At 44.0% G+C, this 27,877-nt stretch overlaps 1 protein-coding gene across 1 annotated transcript; it reads left to right on the plus strand.

Moving 5' to 3' along the window:
• Positions 1–14,275: 14,275 nt before the first annotated feature.
• On the plus strand, positions 14,276–22,508 carry snrpf (small nuclear ribonucleoprotein polypeptide F). Its single transcript, XM_072241391.1, has 4 exons — positions 14,276–14,373; positions 14,609–14,734; positions 18,626–18,690; positions 22,209–22,508. Exons 1-4 carry the CDS (start codon positions 14,371–14,373, stop codon positions 22,273–22,275), a joined length of 261 nt encoding a protein of 86 aa, XP_072097492.1. The 5' UTR covers positions 14,276–14,370; the 3' UTR covers positions 22,276–22,508.
• The last annotated feature ends 5,369 nt before the right edge of the window (positions 22,509–27,877 follow it).

Genomic DNA, 27,877 nt, shown 5'->3' on the forward strand with positions numbered 1-27,877 from the left:
CAGTGGTCCTGTGCTAATGCTGACGCTAGCGCTAGCTGTTGAACAAGTCTCCATTTGTCCACCAGACTCAGACTGTGACAAGAGCGATGGTACTGCTGCATCAATGAGAACAGGTTTAAAAAATTCTGTCAATTTCAATATCTTTTTTAATGCTTCTTTCTCATGGTCCTCTTTTTCTTGTTCTTTTTCTCTTTTCTGTGCTCCACTGTCGTATTTTTTTTGTCTGCCATGATGATAGCTCCCTATTTTGGGCCCCTCTGCAGCTGCGGCCCCTGGGCTGCAGTCCAGCCTAGACCAGCCTAGTCAGGCCCTGGATATGTGCAGGAGAGGATATTGACTGGTTGCATCATGGCCTGTTATGGAAATACCTATGCCTTTGAAAGGAATAACCTACAAGAAGTAGATACAGCCCTCCCTACCATTGAGCACATCTACATGGAGTGCTGTCAGAGAAAAGCAGCATCCATCATCAAGGAGCCCCACTATCCAGCCCATGCTCTCTTCTCACCGCTGCCATCAGGAATGAGGTACAGGAGCCTCAGGTCCCACACCACCAGGTTCAGGAACAGCTATTACCTCACAACATCAGGCTCTTGAACTCAGCTACACTCACTCCAACACAGAACATGGAAAAGTATAGCACAGGAGCAGGCCATTCAGCCCACAATGTTGTGCTGAACCAGCTATAATCCAAATTAGAAAGACCCAAACACTAATCTCTCTACCTACACCATGTCCATATCCCTCCACTTTCCTCATATTCATGTGCCTATCCAAACATCTCTTAAAAGCCTCTAATATATTTGCCTCTACCACCATACTGAACAGTGCAATTCAGGCATCCACGACTCTCTGAGTAAAAAACTTAACCCTCACATCCCCCTTGAACCTACCCTCCTCTCACCTTCAGTGCATGCCCTCTGGTATTAAACAATACAATCCTGAGAAACAGATACTCTCTGTCCACTCTATCTATGCCTCTCAAAATCTTGTTAACCTAGATCAGATCTCTGCTCAGCCTTCGACACTCCAGAGAAAACAACCCATGTTTATCTTGTGATGCCCTCAAAACCAGGCAGCATCCCGGTGAACCTCTTCTGCACCCTCTCCTCAACATCCTTCCTATAGAGGGGTGACCAGAACTGTACACAATACTCCAGATGTATAACCAGAGTTTCATTAAGTTGCAACATAACCTCTTAACTTCTGAACTCAGTGTCTTGACTAATAAAAGCAGATATTCCACCTTAACCACCTTATCGACATGTGTAGCCACTTTCAAGGAGCTATGAACTTGGATCCCAAGATCTCTCTGCTCATCAACACTGTTAAAGACCTTGCCCTTAACAGTGTACTGTCTCCTTGCATTGGCCCTACCAAGGGACAACAGCTCACATTTATCTGAGTTAAACTCCATCTGCCATTTCCCAGTCTATATCTGCAACTGATCTGTATTGTGCTATATTTTTTGCCAGTCTTTTACACTATCCACAACTCCATGAATCTTGGTATCATCCGCAAATTTACTAACCCACCCATCTACATTTTCATCCAGGTCATTTATATACATTACAAACAACTGAGGTCCCAACATACATCCCTATGGAACTCAACTAATTACAGATTTCCAGTTCAAATTAATCCCTTCAATCACTACCCTCTGTCATCTAGGCATTTGACAAAGTCCCTCATGGGATTCAAAACTGGATCCAAACAGCCAATTCACCACAGAGCCCATGTATCTTAATCTTCTGGACTAGTCTCCCATGTGGGACTTTGTCAAACACCTTACTAAAATCTATGTAGACAACATCCACTGCCCTATGCTCATCAATCTCTCTCGTCACCTTGTAAAAATACTCATCAATTTGGTAAGACAGGAGCTGCCTAACAAAAAGCTCTCTCTAATCAGGTCACGGGTTTACAAATGCTCATATATCCTATCCCTAAGAATTTTCTCCAGCAATTTCCCTACAAATGGCATGAGACTCACTGGTCTATGGTTCCTTTGATTTTTCCCTTGATCCCTTCTTAAATAGAGATACATCAGCCACTCACCAGTCCTCCGGGACCTTGTCTGTGGCTAGAGAGGGACTTATCCACCTTAATTCTCATTAGGAGGCCCAACACTTCCTCCTCCTTGACCTCTAAGTGCTCTAAGATAGTTATACACCCAGCATTGATCTCCTGGTCCTCCATATCCTTTGCCTTGGTAAATACTGAAGCAAAGTACTCATTAAGTACCTTATTCGCATTCTCCACATCCAAACAAATGTTCCCCCTTTTCTCCTTGAATCGTCCCACCCTCTCCCTCGTTATCATCTTACTCTTGATGTATGCATAGAATGCCTTGGGAGTCACCTTAATCCTACTTGCCAAGGACTTTTCTTGGTCTCTCCTGGCTTTCCTAATTCCCTTCTTTAGTTCTTTTCTGGCTTCTTTATACTCAAGTGCTTCGTTTGACCCTAATTTATGAAGCTTTGCATACTTTTCCTTTTCCTTCTTGACTAAATTCACCACCTCTCTGAGTATCCAAGGTTCTTTTATCTTTCCATCCCTGTTCTTCCTTCTAACAGGAACATACCTTTCCTGTACTCTGTGCAATTGATCTTTAAACACCCTGTCTGAGGTGGAGGGGCGTGTAGCTTTGAGGAAGTACAGAGGTTACAGAAGGACTTTGTCCATTCTCCTAATCTGTCTAAGAAATGGCAGATGGAATACAGTGTCAGGAAGTGTATAGTCATGCACTTTGGTAGAAGCAATGAGAGGGTTGACAATTTTGTAAATAGAGAGAGAAGACAAAAACACTGAGATGAAAAGGGACTTGGGAGTCCTTGTGCAGGATTCCCTGAAGGTTAATTTGCAGGTTGAGTCTGTGGTGAGAAAGGCAAATGCAATGTTAGCATTCATTTCGAGAGGACTAGAACATAAAAACAAGGATGTACTACTGAGTCTGTATAAGGCACTTGGAGTATTGTGAGCAGGTTTAGGCCCCTTTTCTTAGAAAGGATGTGCTGAAACTAGAGATGGTTCAAACGAGGTTCACAAAAATGATTTCAGGATTGAATGGCTTGTCATATAAACAGCATTTGATGGCTCTAGGCCTGTATTCACTAGAATTCAGAAGAATGAGGGGTGACCTCATTGAAACCTATTGAAAGGTGAAAGAGTAAATGTGATGTTTCCTGTGGTGGGAGAGTCTAAGACCAGAGGACACAGGCTCAGAATAGAGGGGTGTCCTTTTAGAATGGAGATGAGGAAGCATTTCCTTAGCCTGAGGGTGGTGAATCTGTGGAATTCTTTGCCACAGGCAGCTGTGGAGGCAAAGTCTTTATATATATTTAAGGCAGAGTTTGATAGATTCTTGACTGGTCAGGGAATGAAGGGATACAGGGAGAAGGCAAGAGTTTGGGGCTGAGAGGAGAATTGGATCAGCCATGATGAAATGGCGGAGCAGACTCAGTGGACCAAATTGCTTATTTCGGCTCCTATATCTTACAGTCTTTAATAGCCTCTGACAACCAATTCCAGTTCCTGGCCTTCTCATGTGGTTGAGCTACTAAGTATGGCGGAACTGTTTCGGCTGACAGGAGAAGGGACAAAGGCAGGTTACTGGCACCTTAAGAACCAGTCACTCAAGCAACTGGGGCTCAACAGTCATGGTCAGCAGCTCATCTAGGAGAAGGAAAACTGATCTCAAACCTTCACTGCCTTGTGGCTATACCCACTCATGAGGAAGGGTACAAGAGTAAACCCTGAGGAAAAGTCTGGAACTGGAGTCCCTAAGGCAGCCCTACATTGCTAACTGGCAACTCCTGCAACACCGCTGGTGCCAAACTGTATCAGTCTGTGCCGATCCTTTGGATTCAGTGGCTGTATGGAGAGGGGGAGACTGCTACATGGGCAACAGCTAGCTCTCCACATCGAACTGCCCAGGCTTGACATAACATCCATGGTCAACCCTGACCAATGGAGGGCCTCAAGTGTACTGCTTCCTCGAAATCCAGATATTACCTAGTTACCTAATGTTTTCCATTTGCCCAAAGTTTTCTGAACTCTGTTGTACTGGAAGCTTTTTTCCAAAATACAAATTACAAAATAAAATTATTTACAAAAACCATTCAAAACATAAAATATAAAATATAAAATAAATCAAAATAAAATAATAAAAAAAATCAAAAAAAAAACAGTTCTTATTCAATAAATAAAGTTATTTACAATAATTCATGCGTCGACTCTCAGTCCTTATTCCCCTCCCACTCCCACGGGTGATGAACCTTAAACTGTGGTCCTTCCCCAACGGGCCTTCGCGGTGGCTGCACCAAGTTTGAGTGCATCCCTCAGCATGTATTCCTGTAGGCGAGAATGTGCCAGCCAGCAGCATTCAGCAACGGACATCTCCGTGTGCTGGTAGACCACCAAGTTTTGGGCTGACCAAAGTGTACTGGAAGCTTCAATGCATTTGATTCCCACTGCACGTTAACTGCTAGAGAAATGCAGCAAACACTTCAGCCACTATATAGGGCATATAATGACCTCACAAAGCTATTGACTCCATCATAGAGGATGACTAAGGGGTTACTTGGCAAAATTGGCTACCCAGAAATTTCTCTCCACCATACAGCCACAGTTTGAGTACTGTTGCGGGGGACAGCCTACATGGGGGAAGCAACAGTGGCCGCGCCTCTGGCACAGAGTCCGGCCCTGTAGCTCAGAAGGGTAGGGAAAGGAAGAGGAGGGCAGTAGTAATAGGGGACTCGATAGTTAGGGGGTCAGATAGGGAATTCTGTGGACGCAGTCAGGAGACCCAGATGGTAGTTTGCCTCCCCGGTGCCAGGGTCCGGGATGTTTCTGATCGCGTCCAAGATATCCTGAAGTGGGAGGGTGAGGAGCCAGAGGTTGCGGTACAAATTGGTACCAATAACATAAGTAGGAAAAGGGAAGAGGTCCTGAAAGGAGAATATAGGGAGTTAGGAAGGGAGTTGAGAAGAAGGACCGCAAAGGTAGTAATCTCGGGATTACTGCCTGTGTCACGCGACAGTGAGAGTAGGAAAGGAATGAGGGGAGGATAAATGTGTGGCTGAGGGATTGGAGCAGAGGGCAGGGATTCAAGTTTCTGGATCATTGGGACCTCTTTTGGGGCAGGTGTGACCTGTACAAAAAGGATGGGTTGCACTTGAATCCTAGGGGGACCAATATCTTGGCAGGGAGATTTGTGAAGGCCACTGGGGAGACTTCAAATTAGAATGGTTTGGGGGAGGGAATCAAATTGAAGAGGCGAGGAGAGAGGAGGTTAGTTCACAAATAGAGAAAGCTAGTAGACAGTGCGTGAGGGAGGATAGTCAGGGGACAGAGAACAGGAGCACTCAGACCGAAGATGTAGGGAAGAAAGAAGAAAAAGATAACAAAGTTGTTTGCACCATTAGGGATAAACAGAGAGTAAGAGGTAGAAAGTTTCTTAAATGCATCTATTTTAATGCTAGGAGCATTGTAAGAAAGGCGGATGAGCTTAGAGCATGGATTGATAACTGGAAATATGATGTTGTAGCTATTAGTGAAACATGGTTGCAGGAGGGGTGTGATTGGCAACTAAATAATCCTGGATTTCGTTGCTTCAGGTGTGATAGAATCAGAGGGGCAAGAGGGGGAGGTGTTACATTGCTTGTCAGAGAAAATATTACAGCAGTGCTTTGGCAGGGTAGATTACCGGGCTCATCTAGGGAAGCTATTTAGGTGGAATTGAGGAATGGGAAAGATGTAGTAATGCTTATAGGGGTGTATTATAGACCACTTGATGGCAAACAAGAATTGGAGGAGCAAATTTGTAAGGAGATAGCAGATATTTGTAGTAAGCACAAGGTTGTGATTGTGGAATATTTTAATTTTCCACATAAAGACTGGGAAGCCCATTCTGTAAAAGGGCTGGATGGTTTGGAGTTTGTAAAATGTGTGCAGGATAATTTTTTGCAGTAATACATAGAGGTACCAACTAGAGAAGGGGCAGTGTTGGATCTCCTGTTAGGGAATGAGATAGGTCAGGTGACGGAGGTGTGTGTTGGGGAGCACTTCGGGTCCAGTGATCACAATGCCATTAGTTTCAATATAATTATGGAGAAGGATAGGACTGGAGCCAGGGTTGAGATTTTTGATCGGAGAAAGGCTAACTTTGAGGAGCTACAAAAGGATTTAGAAGGAGTGGATTGGGACAATTTGTTTTATGGGAAGGATGTAATAGAGAAATGGAGGTCATTTAAAGGTGAAATTTTGAGGGTACAGAATCTTTATGTTCCTGTTAGGTTGAAAGGAAAGGTTAAAAATTTGAGAGAGCCATGGTTTTCAAGGGATATTGGGAACTTGGTTCAGAAAAAGAGAGATATCTACAATAAATATAGGCAGCTTGGAGTAAATGAGGTGCTCAAGGAATATAAAGAATGTAAAAAGAATCTTAAGAAAGAAATTAGAAAAGCTAAAAGATACGAGGTTGCTTTGGCAAGTAAGGTGAAAATAAATCCGAAGGGTTTCTACAGTTATATAAATAGCAAAAGGATAGTGAGGGATAAAATTGGTCCCTTAGAGAATCAGAGTGGACAGCTACGTGTGGAGCCAAAAGAGATTGGGGAGATTTTGAACAATTTCTTTTCTTCGGTATTCACTAAGGAGAAGGATATTGAATTGTGTAAGGTAAGGGAAACAAGTAGGGTACTTATGGAAACTATGATGATTAAAGAAGAGGAAGTACTGGCACTTTTAAGGAATATAAAAGTGGATAAGTCTCCGGGTCCTGACAGGATATTCCCTAAGACCTTGAGGGAAGTTAGTGTAGAAATAGCAGGGGCTCTGACAGAAATATTTCAAATGTCATTAGAAACGGGGATGGTGCCGGAGGATTGGCGTATGCTCATGTGGTTCCATTGTTTAAAAAGGGTTCTAAGGGTAAACCTAGCAATTATCGGCCTGTAAGTTTGACGTCAGTGGTGGGTAAGTTAATGGAAAGTATTCATAGAGATGGTATATATAATTATCTGGATAGAGAGGGTCTGATTAGGAACAGTCAACATGGATTTGTGCATGGAAGGTCATGTTTGACAAATCTTATTGAATTTTTTGAAGAGGTTACTCGGAAAATTAACAAGGGTAAACTGGTGGATGTTGTCTATATGGACTTCAGTAAGGCTTTTGACAAGGTTCCACACGGAAGGTTAGTTAGGAAGGTACAATTGTTAGGTATTAATATTGAAGTAGTAAAATGGATTCATCAGTGGCTGGATGGGAGATGCTAGAGTGGTGGATAACTATTTGTCAGCTTGGAGGCCAGTAACTAGTGGTGTGCCTCAGGGATCTGTACTGGGTCCAATGTTATTTGTCATATACATTAATGATCTGGATGATGGGGTGGTAAATTCGATTAGTAAGTATGCAGATAATACTAAGATAGGTGGCGTTGTGGATAATGAAGTAGGTTTTCAAAACTTGCAGAGAGATTTAGGCCAGTTAGAAGAGCGGGCTGAAAGATGGCAGACGGAGTTTAATGCTGATAAGTGTGAGGTGCTACACTTTGGTAGGACTAATCAAAATAGGACATACATGGTAAACGGTAGCGCATTGAGGAATGCAGTAGAACAGAGTGATCTAGGAATAATGGTGCATAGTTCCCTGAAGGTGGAACCTCAAACTCAGGAGGAGAAGATGGCAGCGTGACGTAGCTCGCAGCGGCCACTCCGGTGGTGATGTCTGTCATTTGTCAAGTAGGGTGCCGTGCACAATCCTGATTTGATGGAGACAGACATGAGAGCATGAAGGAACATCTGGTGAAATTTCTGAAATGCCTGTTTCGCTGCTGCTGCTACTGTATGGTCCGGAATCTCCGGAGGAGAAGGCCCCAAGCCCTCGCTTTGCTTGTGTTGGCCGGAGCAGGGTCAAAGCGCTCAGCAGACGATGGTGCTCGGAGAAGCTGTATTGGAGGGGCTGGTCAGAGGCTCGAAGCTTGCTTGGCTGCGGTCGGGTGCTTCCAATGCATCGGCAAGTTGTTGACGCTTGGAGGTTCATGGCAGGGAGAGTTTCTCCCTTCTGCCGCCTGCGTGAGATGATGAGTCGATCGGAACTTTGAGACTTTTTTTTACCGTGCCCGTGGTCTGCTCTTTATCAAATTACGGTATTGCTTTGCACTGTTGTAACTATATGTTATAATTATGTGGTTTTGTCAGTTTTAGTCTTGGTTTGTCCTTTTTTTGTGATATTATTCTGGAGGAACATTGTATCATATTTTAATGCATGCATTTCTAAATGACAATAAATGAGAACTGAGTGTCCTCATAATCTAATCTGATAGGGTAGTGAAGAAAGCTTTTGGTATGCTGGCCTTTATAAATCAGAGCATTGAGTATAGGAATTGGGATGTAATGTTAAAATTGTGCAAGGCATTGGTGAGGCCAAATTTGGAGTATTGTGTACAGTTCTGGTCACCGAATTATAGGAAATATGTCAACAAAATAGAGAGTACAGAGGAGATTTACAAGAATGGTACCTGGGTTTCAGCACCTAAGTTACAGAGAAAGGTTGAACTAGTTAGGTCTTTATTCTTTGGAGCGTAGGAGGTTGAGGGGGGACTTGATAGAGGTATTTAAAATTATGAAGGGGATAGATAGGGTTGACGTGGATAGGCTTTTTCCATTGAGAGTAGGGGAGATTCAAACAAGGGGCCTTGAACTGAGAGTTAAGGGACAAAATTTTAGGGGTAACACGAGGGGGAACTTCTTTACTCAGAGAGTGGCAGCTGTGTGGAACGAGCTTCCAGTAGAAGTGGTAGAGGCAGGTTCGATTTTGTCATTAAAAAAAAATTGGATAGGTATATGAACAGGAAAGGAATGGAGGGTTATGGGCTGAGTGCAGGTAGATGGGAATAGGTGAGAGTAAGCATTCAGCACGGACTAGAAGGGCCGAGATGTCCTGTTTCCGTGCTGTAATTGTTATATGGTTATATACAACCACCTACATGGCAGCATGTAGGCAATGATCTTAATAAAACAGACACTATCGCAGCGTGGACAAGCAAGGGCCAACATTTTTCTCACTCTCAAAACCAAAGAGCTTCCCTATGAAATTGCATAAGACATAGCAGCAGATTTAGGTCATTCAGCCCATTGTATCTGCTCCCCTTGCACAGCAGACTCCAAGGACCAAAGAGCTTAATTCTGCTCCTATGTCTTCTGGTCTTATGGAGTGAAGTTAATCTCCAGGGCAAAGTGGAAGTTCCTCAACCACTCCAAAGCAAGTTGAATCCAACTGTTCAAAATTAAAAAAGGTGTCAGCCTTATCATTCATTGTCAGTATTAGACTGTGGTACAGAAACAGTAGCCTGCAGATATCTTCTGAAGGTTTGGAACTCATACTCAGTGCCTATCAGGTAAGTAACAAACACAAAGTACTGGAGGACAGAGCAGGTCAGGCAGCATCTATAGAAATGAATAAATAGTTGACATTTCGGGCCCAGACCCTTCTTCAGGAGTAAAATGGAAAGGGGAAGATGCCAGAATGAAAAGGTGAAGGGAGGGGTAGGAGGCTAACTAGAAGGCGAAAGGTGAAGCCAAGAGGGTGAGAAAGGTAAAGGGCTGGAGAGGAAGGAATCTGATAGGAGACGAGAGTGGATCAGAGGAGAAAGAGGAGGAGGAGGGGGCCCAATAAGCAAGTGAGAAGAGGTAAAAGGGCAGAGTGGGGAATAGAAGAAGAGGGGAGGGGAAAAATTTTACCAGAAGGAGAAATCGATACTCATGCCATCAGGTTGGAGACTACCCAGATGGAATACAAGATAGTCTTCCTCCACCCTGAGGGTGGCCTCATCTTGGTGCATGATGAGGCCATGGACTGACATGTTGGAACAGGAATGGGAATCAGAATTGAAATGTATGGCCACCAGGAAGTTCTGCTTTTGGTGAGTGAAGCGGAGGTGCTCCAAGCCTACTATTCCAGTAATATGCTGGGGTGAAATAGAAGGCAACACACACAAACTTCTAGAGGAACACAGCAGGTCAGCTTCTAAAGAAGGAATAATCAACTGATGTTTTGCGCCAAGACTCTTCTGGAAAATCAGAACTGGAAAGGAGGGGGGGAAGAAGTTGAGGGAGGAAAAACATCAGTTTATTCTTCTCCACAGTTGATATCTGGCTTGCTGAGTTCCTCCAGCATTTTGTCTGTGTTTCTCTGGATTTCCAGCATCTACAGAATCTTGTGTTTATGATTTTCTGCTTCACTGTGAAGTCTTTGAAGTATGCCTACCCTGAAGAAGTTAAATATCTTAGATGAGAGTTCAGTGAGACCGTCTCTCACTGCTCCCCCTCTGTGAACACCTATCACCTGCCAGTTTGTAATCCTTCCCTCCACCAACCTTCACAACTTTACTTACCCAATTAAAAAACTCAATTTAATTTTCCAAGCATTGATTTACAGTATATTTTACAAATCTGTGCTGGTTCCCTCCCAGCATGCCCAGTATGTCAGATAGCCCTATTGACACTAATGGATCTGGGGTTGAGAGGGTAAACAGCTTTAAATTCCTCAGCATACACATCACCAAGGATCTCACGTGGTCTGTGCATACCGGCTGTGGTGAAAAAAGCACAGCAACACTTCTTTTACCCCAGACAGTTGAAAAAGTTTGGTATGAACCCCAAATTCTAAGAATTTTCTATAGGGGCACAATTGAGAGCATCCTGACTGGCTGCATCACTGCCTGGTATGGGAACTGTACTTCCCTCAATCGCAGGACTCTGCAGAGAGTGGTACGGACAGCTCAGTGTATCTGTAGATGTGAACTTCCCACTACTCAAGATATTTACAAAGACAGGTGCGTAAAAGGGGCCCGAAGGATCACTGGGGACCTGAGTCACCCCAACCACAATCTGTTCCAGCTGCTACAATCCGGGAAATAGTGGCATCCGTTAGTCTCGCGAGACCATGGATCTGCGCCTAGAAAGGCTCTCCAGGGCACAGGCCTGGTCAAGGTTGTGTGGAAGACCAGCTTGCAAGTCTCCCCTCTCCATGACACCAATGTTGTCCAAGGGCCGATACAGCTTGGCACCAGTGTCGTCGCAGGAGTTGCCAGAACGAGGTTGAAGGCAACGTCAGACTGCCTTAGGGACTCCAGCTCCAGATTTGTCCCAGGGTTTACTCCCGAAGCCTTTCCCATGAGTGGGTATGGCCGCAAGGCAGCGGAGGTTTGAAATCAGAGTTTTCCCTCTCTTAGATGGGCTGCCTTCCCAGGCTGACGAGCTCCATCTACCCGAAGCACTGGTTTTAAGGCACCAGGATCTGCCTTCACCCCTTCTCCTGTCAGTAGAAACAGCTCCACCAGGCTTAGAGGCTAAGCCACACGAGAAGGCCAGGAGTTGGACTTGATTGTCAGACCCTATTTGAGGCGCATGCCGTGAGGAGCACCTTAGGTAGTGGGAGCTTGTCCCCACTACCACTCTTCAGCTTGACAACCTTGGAACCGGGAAATGGTACTGCAGCATAAAAACCAGGACCTACAGCTCCTTCCACCAGGTCATCAGACTGATTAATTCATGCTGATACAATTGTATTTCTATGTTATATTCACTGTCCTGTTGTACATACTATTTATTATAAATTACTATAAATTGCACCTTGCACATTTGGACGGAGGCATAACATAAATTTTTTGCTCCTCATGTATATGAAGAATGTAAGAAATAAAGTCAATTCAATTCAGCTGAATATTTTCAAGGTGAACAAGAGAGGAGGTGAGAAGAATGAGAGAACAGGCCCGTGAGAGAGATTTAAAAAGGAGCATTCAGAGTCTTTTGGCATTTTCTGGTGGTTCAATCAAATCACAGTTCATTAGCAAGGGCAAATAAAAGTAAGGCAGGAACAAGTGGACCAGTGTTAGAGTGGGGAGCCTTTGGTTCAACAGGCTTCAGTGGGAACAAGCTTGGACAAGGTAAGTATCTGGTAAGTTTCCTCTTAATCATTTTTCCTTTGTCAGGGCGGAGTTAGAGCAGTAATGATGGTTCCAGGGGCTGTGTTGTGTCATTTCTGTGAGATGTGGGAATTCTGGGAGACCACATTTGCACCAGGTGCACCGAGCTGCTGCTCCTCAGAGTACATATTAAGGAACTGGAAATGCAGCTCGATGACCTTCAGCTTATACGGGAACTCATGGAGGTGATAGATAGGAGCTCCAGGGAGGCAGTCACCCCTAAGTTGAAGAAGGCAGGTACCTGGGTGACTGTCAGGAGAGGGAAGGGATATTGGAAGCCAGTGCAGAGTACCCCTGTGGCAGTTCCCCTCAATAATAAGTATACCACTTAGGATACTATTGGTGGGGGGGGGGTGTCCAACCTACCAGGGAAACAGCAGCCATTGTTTCTCTGGCAGTGAGTCTGGCGCTGTGGCTCAGAAGGGATGGGGGGTGGGGTGGAAGGGCACTGCAGTAGTGATGGGAGATTCCATAGTCAGAGGAGTAGATACAACATACTGTGGGTGCAATAGTGACACCCCGATGGTATATTGCCTCGCAGGTGCCAGGATGAGAGATGTATCGGATCAGGTCCACAGCATTCTAAAGGGGGAAGGACTGCAGCCAGAAGTCTTGGTATAATGACAGTAGGAAAAGCCAGAAGGTCCAGTAGAGTGAATTTAGGGATCTAGTTAGGAAGCTGAACAGCAGGACCTCCATGGTAGTAATCTCTGGATTGCTGCTTGTGCCACATGCCAGTGAGGGTAAGAATAGAATGACTTGGCAGATGAATGTGTGGCTGAGGAATTGGTGCAGAGGGCAGGGTTTCAGGTCTCTGGATCATTGGGAGCTCTTCTGGGGAAGGTATGACCTGTACAAAAAGGACAGGTTACACCCAAACCTGAGGGGAACCAGTATCCTTGCAGGCAGGTTTGCTAAAACTGTTGGGGAGGGTTTAACCTAATTTGGCATGGGCCTGGGTATTGAAGTGAAAGGGCTGAGGATGGGGCAGTTGATGTAGAAGCAGAGGTAATGATAGGAAGGACAGACAGATGACAGGGCAAAATTGCAGTCAGTGGGATGAGTTACAGTGTAACGGGACAAAATAAAAAAGGGTGACAAATACAGGACTGAATGTTTTATACTATTATCCCTCAATATTAATCACCAAACTTCGAAACCTAAGCCTCTGTACCTCCCTCTGAAAATGCATTCTTGATCACAGTCAGTAGTGACCATTATAACATCTCCTTCTCACTGACAATCAACACAGGCACTCTTCAAAGATACATGCTTAATCCACAGCCCTAATCTCTCTACAATTTAGTTCAAATGTCACCTATAAATTAGCAGATGACAACACTTGTTGGTAAAATCTCAGGTGACAATGAGAAGGCATACAGGAGTGAGATAGATCATCTGGTTAAGTGGTGTGGCAACAACATCTCATACTCCACATCAACAAGACCGAAGAATTGATTGTGCACTTCATGAAGGGGAAGTTGGGAGAACACAAACCAGTCCTCACTGAGGAGTCAGCACTGGCAAGCGTGAGCAGATTTAAGTTTCTGGGTCTCAGTATTTACCTGGGCCCATCACAAAGATGGCAAAGAGTTTGAGGAGATTTGCATGTCACCAAAGACTCTTACCATAGACATGCAGTGGAGAGAGTTCTGACTGACTGCATCACCACAGGTATGGAGGCCCAAATGCACAGGAGTGCAAGAGGCAGAGGACTGTAGGGTCAGCCAGCTCCATCACGGGACATTTTCAAGTCAGTGAGTGCCTCATGAAGGTGGCATCCATCAATTAAAGTTCTTACAACACCAGGCATGCCTTCTTCATGTCACTACCATACTGCGGGGGGTGAGGTACAGGACCCACACTCAACCATTCAGAATCAGCTTCTTCTTATCCTCCACCATCAGATTTCTGAACGGTACATGAACGATACCTCACTGGGTTTTTTTTGCACTATTTTTGTTATTCGTAGTAAATTTGTCTCAGCGCTGTACTGTTGCCAATAAAACAACACATTTCTCGTTATAAATAAATTTCTTCATGGTGTCGACTCATCAAGTTCGTTTGATATGTAAAAATGTCACTGACACGTCCAGGATAAGTATACATTTGCACTGTGCCAAGGGCTGGACGGTGATAGCCCAGCGGCGGTGGTTGGTGCAGTATGGACGGGAGAAGACAGCTGCGCGAGTACCAGGCTTCACGGTCTCCTCGGGCAACACGCAGGCCCCACCCCCGACCAATCAGCGCACGGGCCGAGAGGTGAAAGTGCGCGGCCCAGCCCCGCCCCTTTTACCCAGCAGCCCGTGCTCCAGCCGGTGGCGCGTGTTTGTGTCCCCACCGACCGACGGACGGGAGACGGAGGTTCCTTCGCTGCGATGGTGAGTCCACGCTTCAGGTCCGGCCTACCTGGCCTGCTCATGGCGGGAGGAGGGAGGGGGAAGAAGGTGCGACCGCAGTAGTCCCCGGAGTCTCCGATTGCGGCCTAGTGCCCGGGTTCCGGCGGGGCTCGGTTTTCTCTTAGTGCGCCGGGCGCTCCGCCTCCTTCCCAGACCAATGAGGGATTCCCGCTCTTAGTCCGTGGCCCAGCATTGACTGACGCTTCCTCCTCTGCAGAGTTTGCCGTTGAATCCAAAGCCTTTCCTCAATGGGCTGACCGGCAAGCCGGTGATGGTGAAGCTGAAGTGGGGCATGGAGTACAAGGGGTACCTGGTGTCAGTCGATGGCTACATGAACATGCAGGTAAGGAATAGGCTGGCTCGGACCTGTGCTGGCTCTGTAAGTGTCACCGGCTCCTGGGGATAAAGCCGGTGTCTGTTCCACATCGATATGTTGTCTAAAGTCGTCTGTAGTAGTATAAATTTAATTTAGTTTGCAGTCGGCTAAAAAAAACCTGGATACTTTCTGCTAATAATTTTTAACAAGTATTCATTACAGAAGTTTAGATGTTTTCCAATATCCTCGATCTGTAGATTTGTATAGACCCGAGTCCTTTCTGTCTGTCTTGTCTATGTTGACTGATGCTTGTTTATGTTAATCCCATTTGCCTGTATCTCTGTCTTCCCTGACTACTGTAACTGTCTTTCTCTATCACATCCTCTGGCAGCTCGTTCTAGGTAATCACCACCCTAAGTGAAAAAATATTTAGCTCTTTGATCTCTAAATGTCTCCTCTCTTGCCTTAAATATATGGCTTACCTTACCCTGGTGAAAAGGGTAATTATCCATTCTTTCTATGCCCATCTTAATCTGATAAATCTCTGTAAGATTGGCACCTCGGTCTCCCACATTCCACTGAAAATAATTATCTTCTATCCAATCCATCTTTATATTCTCAGCTGTCTATCCCAGGCAATGTGCTGCTGAATCTCTTCTGCCTGTTCTCTATTGCAGCGTGTGTTCTAGCCAATGTTCTGTACAGCTGCAATGTGATGTAACAACTCTAGTTAAATGCCTTGCCTCATGAAGGTAAGCATACCAAATGCCTTCCTTGTTCCCCGAACTGCCTGCATTGTCACCTTCACTGAACTATGGACTTGCGCCATGATCTCTGTGTATCAATTCTGTGGAGATCCCCAATATTTATTTCATCAGAATTTGACTTCCCAAAGTGCATTATCTCATGCTTGGTTTATATTCCACCTGCCATGGTTATGCCCAACTTTGAGGCTGGACTATGTCCCATTGTTTCCTTAGATTTTCACTATCATGACTCCACCAATGTCTGCAGGCTTGCTGAAGAGGCCACATATATTTGTCTCCAGGTTTTTACAAACAAGGATACACTGATTGTTACAGAGTTCCAGTCAGAAAACCACCCAACCACCAGTACTCTTTTTTTTTTTCCCTATCACCAATTCACCAGTAAGCCTTAATGTTCTGGTCCACCTTCCAGGGACCTGATTCAAAACCCACCATGGCATAGGTGGAATTTAAATTTGGTTAATTAAAACAGTCATTAGAAATGATCACCACGAAGGTACTAACTTGTTATTACCAGGTCGGCTGGTGGCGCAGTGAGATCAGTGCCGGGCACGAGAACGGAGGTTCCCGAGTTCAATCCAGTGACAGACCGCTCCCGAGTGTGCTCTCCATCCGTGCCGGGTTGATGTTGAGCTTGCAACTCGGCCTCGTTAAAAAAAACACTGCCACCTCCAGTTTAAATTCCCACGCAGAATATTGTGGAGGATCAAATACCCAAACCCAAAACCCATCTGTTTAACATCCTGGGATTTTAGACTTGGCAAAAGGGCAGTTGTTGGCCATGCCAGTGATGCCCAAATCCCAGAAACAAAAAATTTTCACATGTATTTATGAAGTGTTGTGCTCAGTGAACCTCTGTTTCTGGACTCAGTTACACTTCTGTAAATTGGATAGCATAGTGTCCAGTGTGGACTTGAAATGTGGATAGAATTGTACAGCACAGAAATGGGCCCTTTAGCCCAACATGTCAATGACACCCATCTTCATGAATACCATATGCCTGTACTAAGTCTATATCCTCCTATATCTTGTATATTTAACTGCCTGTCTAAACATGGTATTTGTATCTGACTATGTTACAACCTCAGACAGTGAGTTTCAGATATCGACCTCTTTGATTTTTTAAAGAATTTTACTGTCAGAGATCCTTAAACTCTTTCTGTCCTCTTGTTTTGATAGCCTTACTGTGGGTCAACTGACTCTTGCCACGTTTTTTATTCTGTTGTAGGATGTGGCTGTCAGTCTCAGGGCCACAACTTACCAGCCATCCATTTATGCCCATGAAGGCAATGAACTACCTTCTTGAACAGCTGCGGTTTGTATTTGTGAATGTCAATTGGATCAGGTGTTCCAGATTTAGCCCCAAGAACAAAAATTATTTTCCTAAGTTTATTGATTGACCTGAGGGGTCTTTGCAATAGTGATATTTTCACACACAAGTAGCTTTTGTTCTTCAAGCTTGTAGATAAATGGTGCTGTTGAAGCTGTGCTTGGCTGTCATGGGGTACTTTTCAGAAGGTACACTGTGACTGTGGCACACTAGTGTCAAGTGAATGTTGAGGGTGGAGACATTTTGTCCTGTGTGAGCTTGATTGCTGGAGAAATTCCCATCCAGGCTGTGAATGAATACAAGTCAGGAAACCCAGCCTCTCACCTGCTCTTTGGTGCCCACAGTATTTATTTTGCTGGTGCAATAGTTAGCCAAGAATGTAAGTGGGGAGTGAAATCTCACAATGTAATGCTGATGAAGTCATGGGAAGATGACTTGGGGAAGGGGAGGGGTGCACATTTTGGGCTCTTGGTTCTTGTCATTCAGTGACTAATTGCAGCCTATGTGTAGGCTTGGCATGCTTAATTTGCTGAGAAGATACAAACTTGAGTATTTTCAACCATCAATGAACATTCTGAAATCAGGTATCGTGGAAGATATTGAACAATTGGTCTAAGGACAGTGATATCCTAGTGAATGAGTTCCTTCATAAATAATGGGAGCAGGTAATTTAATCCCTCTACCTGCTTCACCACCACTCAGTGAGGAGGTCATGATTGTGCTTTCACAATAGTGCTATTTACCCCATTGGCCAGGTTGCTTGGTTAGAAAATTCCAAGGTTACAGGTTTCTTTTCATCTCTTCTGACCTTTAATGTTGAAACTGACTATTGGTGCAAGATGCTCCAGCTTGGAGAAACTTCACCCCTATAATTACTTTGTCAAGCCATTATGAATTTTGCTTCTGTGATATCATCTGGTGTTTTTCTAAACTGTCGAGCAGGAGTTTCCAACCGTTACTTAATGGTAGGGGTCCATTGCATGAAAAAGATTGGGAACCCTTGCTCTAGAGAGTATAGACCTAGTCTGCTTGTGGAACAAGCTCCCTGATCTCAGGAAACATTCTGGAAACTTTTGGAGTCCTCAAGTTCTTCCTCCGGTAGGGAGACCTGTGCACAACATTCCAGGTGCCCTCTCATCAGTCCATTTTATGATTACAGTGAGGCATTATTCCTGTTGTATTCAAATCCTGTTGCAATAAAAGCTAATGTACCATTTGCTTTTTCTAATTGCTTTGTACTTGCAGGTTAACTTCTGTGTGCAATTTTTAAAATTAACTCTTCTCAATGGTCTACCGATTAGTTGCAAGGTAAAATGCTATTTCTCAAGCCTATACTAGGCAATGTGGCAACAGTGCAAACAGTTCTGAGTGAATGAGGAGCAGTGAGATTCACAATCTGCTGCGATATGGGTAGAGAAGAAATAAAAGGGCAGCTGTAGCATCTTCTGCACTTGCACTGAGAGGTCCAATGAAGAGCATGCGTAGGTAGAAGAGTAAACTCTGTTGGTGAGAGAATGGCTTGATCACACTGCTGGTGGGGTTTGGAAGAAGCCTGCTGGTGGTATCACATTGAAGGTGTTGAAAGTTTCAGAAGATGGTTCATTGATTTTGAGGACAAGCACAAAATAAACTATTAAAGCAGGATGAAGGGGAGAACAGAAATGTTGGCACTGAAAGGTTCATGACTGAGTCACATTTTTTCCTGTGTTTTGATATAACGGCACTATTCATCTCAGTGGCTCTACAGGTCACAGCGTTACTGAGGGTCTGGTTACATTGGCAAATCTGGAAGCTCATCATTTTTTTTCCCTTTTTCTTCAGTTGGCAAATACAGAAGAATATATTGATGGTGCTTTAGCAGGTCATCTAGGAGAAGTCCTTATAAGGTAAAAATTAAATATAATTTGGAATTGAAAATTCATGCGAATATTGTAACTAAACCTGCTCAAATTCATCACTGGGCCAAGCAGCATCTCTAGGAAGAGGTACAGTCGACATTTCGGGCCGAGGCCCTTCGTCAGGACTAACTGAAAGAAGAGCTAGTAAGAGATTTGAAAGTGGGAGGGGGAGATCCGAAATGATAGGAGAAGACAGGAGGGGGAGGGATGGAGCCAAGAGCTGGACAGGTGATTGGCAAAAGGGATATGAGAGGATTATGGGACAGGAGGCCCAGGGAGAAAGAAAAGTGGGGGGGGAGAACCCAGAGGATGGGCAAGGGGTATAGTGAGAGAGACAGAGGGAGAAAAAGGAGAGAGAGAGAGAAAAAAGAATGTGTATATAAATAAATAACGGATGGGGTACAAGGGCAAACATGGGGAAATCTGCAGATGCTGGAATTTCAAGTAACACATAAAAGTCGCTGGTGAACGCGGCAGGCCAGGCAGCATCTCTAGGAAGTTATTTATATACACACATTCTCTTTCTCTCTCTTCTTTTTCTCCCTCTGTCCCTCTCACTATACCCCTTGCCCATCCCCTAGGTTCTCCCCCCCCCCCCCCCCCCCCCCCCGGCCTTTCCTTCTCCCTGGGCCTCTTGTCCCATGATCCTCTCATATCCCTTTTGCCAATCAACTGTCCAGCTCTTGGCTCCATCCCTCCCCCTCCTGTCTTCTCCTATCATTTCAGATCTCCCCCTCCCCCTCCCACTTTCAAATCTCTTACTATCTCTTGTTTCAGTTAGTCCTGACGAAGGGTCTCGGCCCGAAACATTGACTGTACCTCTTCCTAGAGATGCTGCCTGGCCTGCTGCGTTCACCAGCAACTTTTATGTGTGTTGCTTGAAATTCCAGCATCTGCAGATTTCCTCGTGTTTGCAAATTCATCACTAACATTTTTAGTTCTGTGATATGAATTAAAGCCTTCAGATTAAATTGAGACAGACAGCAGGTGCTGGAATCTGGAGCAAAAACAAACTGGAGCAGTCTCTTAGACATTGCCTGTGCTTTTCTTCCAGCAGTTGTTGAGTTGAATGTTTCCAGTGATGGCAATTCCAAGTAGTAATTTGTATACATTTCTCTGACATTAAATTTGACCTTTGAACCTTTGAAGTGTTAAATTTACAGTTCATACTTAACTAATTGATGATTCTGCTAACTGATGCCATTCTAGACAAGATTAATTGTAGGAACTTGCTCATCAGATGAAAGAAATCCAGAACAAGGGATTAAAATTAGGAATATACAAATGAAGATAAACCATTCTTTTAAATAATTGGTCTGTACCTCAATCTTTTCTGCCTAGTGCTCAGTTCCCTTTGATTCCCTGATCTTAGTCTTTAAATTTGTTGCAGATCTGCACAATTGATTTTTTGATAGCTGATCTTTGATAAGATTATGCTTTTCCACCAGCGGGCGAGTTTCCTTCTGCTTCCATCACATCCCTCTCCATCGCTATAATTTATCAAACTGATCTTACGTGGCCTGTCATTGTAGTTCTAATTTAAACCTGTTCAATTCCAATGGAAGCACTTTGTACTGTCCTGTGACCAGTTTATCCCTCTAGAGTTGTTTATATTAACAGTACATGGAGCGTTGCTTCCTCCTTTACTCATTCCTGATCATTTTGCCAAAAATCTTTTGATTGCTTTGAAAATGATTAATTTTGGCAAGTTTTTCTATACACACTTGGATACCTAAATCTCGTTACTCTGCAGTTTCTAGTTTTTTCCCCTCTAAGTATTGTGAATTGTACTCCAATCCCAGATTAGCCAATCTTTTTCTGTCATTCATCAGTGAAGAATGGACCAAAGTTGTGTAAACACTTCCAGTTTGCATAACTTACAGTTTCCTGTATCCACATCAGAAAATGTGAATGTAAAATTCTTTCAATTAAGTCACTGGTGTGTTGAAAAACTGAGGTCTCGGTACAGCTCTGAAACATTAAAGTCATGCCCTCTCAGTAAGAGAACAAGCACTTTACTCTGGTATTTGCTCGCCTTCCTCTTATTAACTGATCTTCCTATTAGTCGTTTAGTTCTGGAAGTTAATATAAGCAATTACTATAAACTTTATAGAACTCTATCCACTTTATTGGAGACCTCCGGGATACTATTCAATTCATCATCCATCATCTGCCATTATTTCCCAGGATAGGGAGTCTTTAACGGTAGAGGGTATGGGTTTAAGATGGGAGGGGAAACATTTAAGGGTGACCTCAGCATTACTGGAGTATTGTGAGCAGTTTTCAAAAGTTCAAAGTAAATTTATTATTAAAGTACATACATGTTGTCATTCATTTTATTGTGGGCATTCACAGTGATTACAAAGAAACACAATAGAACCAATGAAAGGCACAAATAACCAATATGCAAAAGAGGACAAGCTGTGCAAATACAAAAAGAATACATAGATATTGAGAACATGAGATGGAGTCCTTGAAAGTGAGTCCATAGGTTGTGGGAACAGTTCGGTTTTGGGGTGAGTGAAGTTATCCTCTGGTTCAAGAGCCTGATAGTTGAGCGGTAAAAACTTCCTGAACGTTGTGGTGTGGGTCCTGAGGCTCCGGTACCACTTTCCTAATTGCAGCAGCCAGAAGGGAGTGTGGCCTGGGTGGTGGGGGTCTTGCTAATGGATGCTGACATCCTGTGACAGTGTGCCTTGTAGATGTGCTCAATGGTGGGGAGGGCTTTGCCTGTAATGGATTTGGCTCTTTATCTACGAAAGGATGTACCGGCATTGGAGAGGGTCCAGAGGAGGTTCATGTGAATGATCCTGGGAATGAAGAAGTTAATGTAGGAGGAGCATTGTATGTCTGTGCCTGTATTCACTCAAGTTTAGAAGAATGAGGGGGGAATCTCATTGAAACTTAGTGAATGTTGAAAGGCCTGGATAGAGTGGATATGGAGAGGATGTTTCCTATAGTGGGGGAGTCTCGAATCAGAGCATGCAGCCTCAGAAGAGAAGGACGTCTCTATAACAGAGGTGAGGTGGGATTTCTTTAGCCAAAGGGTGGTGAGTCTGGAGTTAAAGGTCATGAGGAGATGACAGGAGAGTGGGGTTGAGAGAGATAATAAATCAGCCGCATTGTACTGGTGGAGCAGGTCGAATGGTCTGATGCTGCTCCTGTGCCTTGTGGTAGAAACCAGTGGTAGGAAACAATTAGGAGGATGTGGGCCAAATGCAGGTAAACGCCTCTAGCTTCCAGATAGGCATCTTGGTCAGCAGAGGCATGTGGGACTGATTCTGTATGACTAAGAATGATATCTGAATACTGAGCAATTTCTGCACATTTTGTGGAATTGACAGGCTTGGCTTTCTGATTTGAAAATGGAGGACAATGAAACCACAGTAGTGACATGTCATGTCCCATTTTACTATTGTTTGCTTGTATTTAATGTGAGTAATGGCACGGCTGTGCTGAGTCCACTGGCCTTTTAGGATACTAACCATCTGCTTCCTTTTTAATAGGTGTAACAATGTATTATACATCAGAGGAGTTGAAGAGGAAGAAGAAGATGGAGAAATGAGAGAATGATTTAGCTTATTTTTTTTAGATAACCGTGTGTACAAGTTTTGAATACTTTTATATTGGTATAAAAGATCCCACTTCCAGTTCCCCCGGGCCACCTCATCAAGCAAAATGTATTTTCCTCGATTATACAAGACAAGAAGCTAATTTAATTGTAGATGCATGTGTTTTGTTTGGCTGTATGTTAAAATGTGAATTCTGTTGGGTCCTTGACCAATAAACATTCTCAGTCTTTGTAATTGTGTTGCAGTTGTAGATACCGTACAGGGGCAAGACCTTTCTTGACACTTGTCTGATGCCTCTGCTTGAAGGTATTTTACCTTCTAAAATGTCATTATTTTCTTGAATGGAGATGTGCTTAAATCAGTGTTCTTTTGGTAATTAGAGGGAAATATTTCATTGAGTTTTCTGATCAAAGCTTGTTGGTTCAATGTAACTTATGGTGCGCAGTAAAGATCATACAGCACTGTATGTGAATGTGCTGTGAGGAATATTGTGCCCTTTTCCAAGAAGAGGTTGGCAATTATAAACTTTAGGCCAAAAGTTTATATATTTAGGAGCTTAGCTGTAAAAGAAAGTGAATTTAGCTTTGGGGCCAAAATTTTTTATTGCAATCTCTGTATTAGCTCCTGGGCTCTATATAGATTGGAATAATGTAAATAAGGTCATTGAACAGAATGCATGGCTCAGATGTTGGTAGGGAGAAGTCAGTTTCAATTCATGCTGAGGAACGATGGAACTGTTCTTTAGGGACAGGGTTCACTTAATTCAGGCTCAAGAAAGTGCCCTGGCAAATCAGGAAATAAAACAACTAGGGGTGCAGAGGAAGTGGTAATCTGCAGGGCAGGTAGAGGTGGGTTTTGAAGAGAAATTTTGAAAGGAAAGGTCAGATTACCAGAACGGTAGAAAATAGCTAACAATAACCAAGCTGTAAAAGCAGAAAACGCTGAAGATACTCAGCTGATCAGGTTGCAGTTGTGAAGAGAATTAGACCTGATGTTTTAGGACCCCCCCCCCTTCAAAATAATGACCAGTTTTTCAGGAAGGGATAGTCCATTCAATATTGAGAGACCCTCCAATGAGTCAGAATAGGGAAAAGTAATTAAAAAAAAGCTTTGTGACTGTTCTTTAGGAGGTTAATCACAGGCACAAATGGGTCTGATAGCCATGCAATACACACCATGTGATTGCAAAGTGACCAAGGTAAAAACACTACAAAAATGGTGGTGTAGCCTTGATCTAAGTTGTGTCCTGTCTCACTTTCCCTTTACCCTGTATTTTTAACATTGTCATGTACCCCGTGACGGGTTAAAGAACCAGCAGAAATGGAAAACACCTTGGAGTTTGGTATTGCTATTAACTAATACTAGTTTATTAGTAACTACACAATACAGTAATAAAATTCAGATGTATCAAACAGATTAGCAATGATTATTTATATATAAATATATATATAAATAAGAAAACCAAGCTTCAAGCCTAGGGGTAAATGGATACAGTCTTACAATGATGGCTAGAGTTCAGTTCAGTTCGTGGTATTTAGTTGAGTAGTGATGGAGAGAGGTGTGGTTGTTCGAGTAAGCCAATGCTATCGATTCTTCCAGTTGTCCTCCGAAATCCTTTGGAAGTCATCGAATGTGACCACAAGGGGACCATTTTATGTGGTGGAGTTAACAACCCAGGGGAGGGTTGGACACACTAATAACTTCCCACCGGTCACACCTTTTCCACACTGCGAGAGCCACTGATGGATCCCCAAAAAAAACCCACCTTTCTGTGGGCACCACGAAGCTCATCCAGTGTCCAAAATCATGTGTCTCTCTGTCTAGCAGCTGACCTTGTATTTATTTCACCATGCTGAACACCAGCCGTCCATCAAGTAGCTCCTCCCTTCTCTCTCTGTAGGAACTCAGAAGCTGGCAGTGTCCTTGCAGAAATTCCAAACAAACTGAGCAGTCTTTGCCTCTCTCTCTCTCTCTCTCAATAACAAGGTATTTGTGCTGTACAGCTCTCTCTTTTTTTAAAAGCACAGTTCATAAGGGATAATTCAGGATACCATCACAACATCAAGTAGTCAGCATAATGTCAAGAAATTGAAAGAGGCAGAAAACACAGATAGAAGCTGTTTCTGGGCCCTAAACATTAATGTTGATGTGAGACATGGTACAGATCAAGATGGTAGCATGGCAGTGTAATGGGGTTAGTATTGTTTTGTTTATTACTGAGGGTTAGTGCATAGAGACACGGGCACCAGCTTTGCAGGCTATTCAACTGAACTTTATTGATAACGATGCTTGTACAAAATGTGAACATTGGCGTGGGAATAACCTATTAACCACTATGCCAGCCTTTTTGTTGGCTTTGTGGAACAATCCATATTCCAAGCCTATACTGGTATCTGTCCCCCACTTTTCCTTCGCTACATCGATGACTGCATTGGTGCTGCTTCCTGCACGCATGCTGAGCTCGTTGACTTCATTAACTTTGCCTCCAACTTGCACCCTGCCCTCAAGTTTACCTGGTTCATTTCACGCACATCTGCTCTCATCTCCCATCCTCCCACCACTCCACTAGGAATAGGGTTCCCCTTGTCCTCACCAGCCTCCGGGTCCAACATATAATTCTCCGTAACTTCCACCACCTCCAATAGGATCCCACCACTAAGCTCATCTTTCCCTCCCCCCCCCCCCGCTTTCCGCAGGGATCGCTCCCTACGCGACTCCCTTGTCCATTCGTCCCACCCCATTCCTCCCCACCAATCTCCCTCCTGGCATTTATCCTTGTAAGCGGAACAAGTGCTACACATGTCCTTACACTTCCTCCTTTACCACCATTCAGGGCCCCAGACAGTCTTTCCAGGTGACGCGACACTTCACCTGTGAGTTGGCTGGGATGACATACTGCATCCGGTGCTCCCAATGCGGCCTTCTATATATTGGTGAGACCCGACGCAGGCTAGGAGACCGTTTCGCTAAACACCTACGCTCTGTCCGCCAGAGAAAGCAGGATCTCCCAGTGGCCACACATTTTAATTCCACGTCCCATTCCCATTCTGATATGTCTATCCACGGCCTCCTCTACTGTCAAGATGAAGCCACACTTGGGGTGGAGGAACAACACCTTATATTCCGTCTGGGTAGCCTCCAACCTGATGGCATGAACATCGACTTCTCTAACTTCTGTTAATGCCCCACCTCCCCTTCGTACCCCATCTGTTATTAATTTATTATTATTTTTTTTCTCTCTCTCCTTTTTCTCCCTCTATCCCTCTCATTATACTCCTTGCCCATCCCCTGGGCTTCCCCCCCTCCCCCTTTCTTTCTCCCTAGGCCTCCCGTCCCACGATCCTCTCCCTTCTCCAGCCTCATATCCCTTTTGCCAATCAACTTTCCAACTCTTGGCTCCATCCCTCCCCCTCCTGTCTTCTATCATTTCAGATCTCCCCTTCCCCCTCCCTCTTTCATATCTCTTCTTTCAGTTAGTCCTGACGAAGAGTCTCGGCCCAAAATGTCGACTGTACCTCTTCCTATAGATGCTGCTTGGCCTGCTGCGTTCACCAGCATGTTTTGTGTGTGTTACTTGGACTACCACTACATATCCCCTCGAGGGAAAAATAAAAACTATGTACTACTTGTCCATAGAACTGCATTGAAATTAGCAACAAATTGAGTGATTCAGTTCACTTGTATAAGGAGCATGTAACTTATGCTCTTTACATAAACATAAAAAAAGATTGCCAATGTTATATTAAGAACAGTCTCATTTTATGAAATGTTTTCAACATTACCTCTTTGTTCTTAAAAAATCTAGTGGAGGCCAGGGCAGACTACCTGAACACTGGCAAACTGAGAGGATTATCCTGCCTCTTAAGTCACTTGCCCTAAGCTGTTAGGCTATGGAGTATATTTCTGTGGTGTGACAGATAAACAACCATATCTTGTTTTGATCCCTGGAAGTGTTTTAGCAGATGGAGATTCTTGAATATCTGCGTCCACCTCAGGTAAGTGATCCTCATCATAAGGGTCAGGCCACTCTTATTTCTTTCTCCACCTTTCATGGACTTTAGAGATGCATGTGCACACACCTGTTCCGCTGATTTCACCTCATGATGTTCTGATCACAAATGATTGTGGTGCATGTTGCCAGACTATTGTTCCTTTAAATTGGTCTGAAACCCAAACAGCTTCACTACTGAGCGGTGACAAAAAATTTGCTCTGTGTCTGAGGTTATGCATGCTTTTCGTTTTCTCATTGTATCTCAAATTTTCTCACTTTGACTTAAGTCTGGTAAGAGGTTGGAGAAGGGAAGGAAGAACAGGCAGGGTTGTTCTCTGTCTTCAGCCCATTGACAGCTCTGGACTGTAGCAAAGGGTGTGGAGCAATTAGCTAGCAGTGTGTTGTAGGAGTCTTTTGCTTTCAGTAGGAGAGCACTGCTCTTTCCACTTCTCCTTTTGCCTGTGGGTACCGTGGACAGCTTGTCTGGTGTTAAACTCGTAGTCCCTGGCAAGGCTTTGAATTCTGAGCAGCTGAACTGTAGGCTGTTGTCTTACATAAGTGTCTCTGGTGTTCAATGGCGAGCTTTCAGGTGCTGTATTACGGCCACTGCAGATGTAGAGGACAGCCTCAACATTCTGTGAGAAGTAATCCACAGTGAGAACATTTTTGTCTCTTTTCAGTTCAAACGTCTGTGCCCTCAATTTCCCATGGAAAGTCTGGGAATTCTGTGGGACGGTTCAACATGATTCTTGTGCAGTTTTCTGCATGCTTCACATTGCCTTACATAATCTGACATGCTCAGACCAGGCCACCATATAGATTGCCTTGCTCTTATGCACTTTGGCAGAAGAAATGAAAGGGTTGACTATTTCCTAAACGGAGAGAAAATACAAAAAATCTGAAGCGCAATGGGGCTTGGGAGTCCTTTTGCAGGATTTAAAGAAGGTTCACAAAAATGATTCCAGGATTAAACAGCTTCTCATATGAAGAGTGTTTGACGGCTCTGGGTCTGTATTCATGGGAATTTAGAAGAATGAAGGGTGACCTAATTGAAACCTACTGAATGGTGAAAGGCGTTGATCAAGAGGATGTTTCCTATGATGGGAGCCTAAGACCAGAGGACACAGCCTCAATAGAGGGGTATCCTTTTAGAATGGAGATGAGAAGGAATTTCTTTAGCCAGAGAATAGTGAATCATGTTTGCTGTTGTGTGCTGGGGCAGCAGGCTGAAGGTAGCAGACACCAACAGAATCAACAAACTCATTCGTAAGGCCAGTGATGTTGTGGGGATGGAACTGGACTCTCTGACGGTGGTGTCTGAAAAGAGGATGCTGTCCCAAGTTGCATGCCATCCTGGACAATGGCTCTCATCCACTACATAATGGACTGGTTGGGCACAGGAGTACATTCAGCCAGAGACTCACTCCACCGAGATGCAACACAGAGCGTCATAGGAAGTCATTCCTGCCTGTGGCCATCAAACTTTATAACTCCTCCCTTAGAGGGTCAGACACCCTGAGCCAATAGGCTGGTCCTGGACTTATTTCCTGGCATAATTTACATATTACTATTTAATTATTTATGGTTTTATTACTATTTATCTATGGTGCAA

This window comes from Mobula birostris, chromosome 23 (genome assembly GCF_030028105.1).
Source record: "Mobula birostris isolate sMobBir1 chromosome 23, sMobBir1.hap1, whole genome shotgun sequence".
NCBI classification, from domain to species: domain Eukaryota; kingdom Metazoa; phylum Chordata; class Chondrichthyes; order Myliobatiformes; family Myliobatidae; genus Mobula; species Mobula birostris.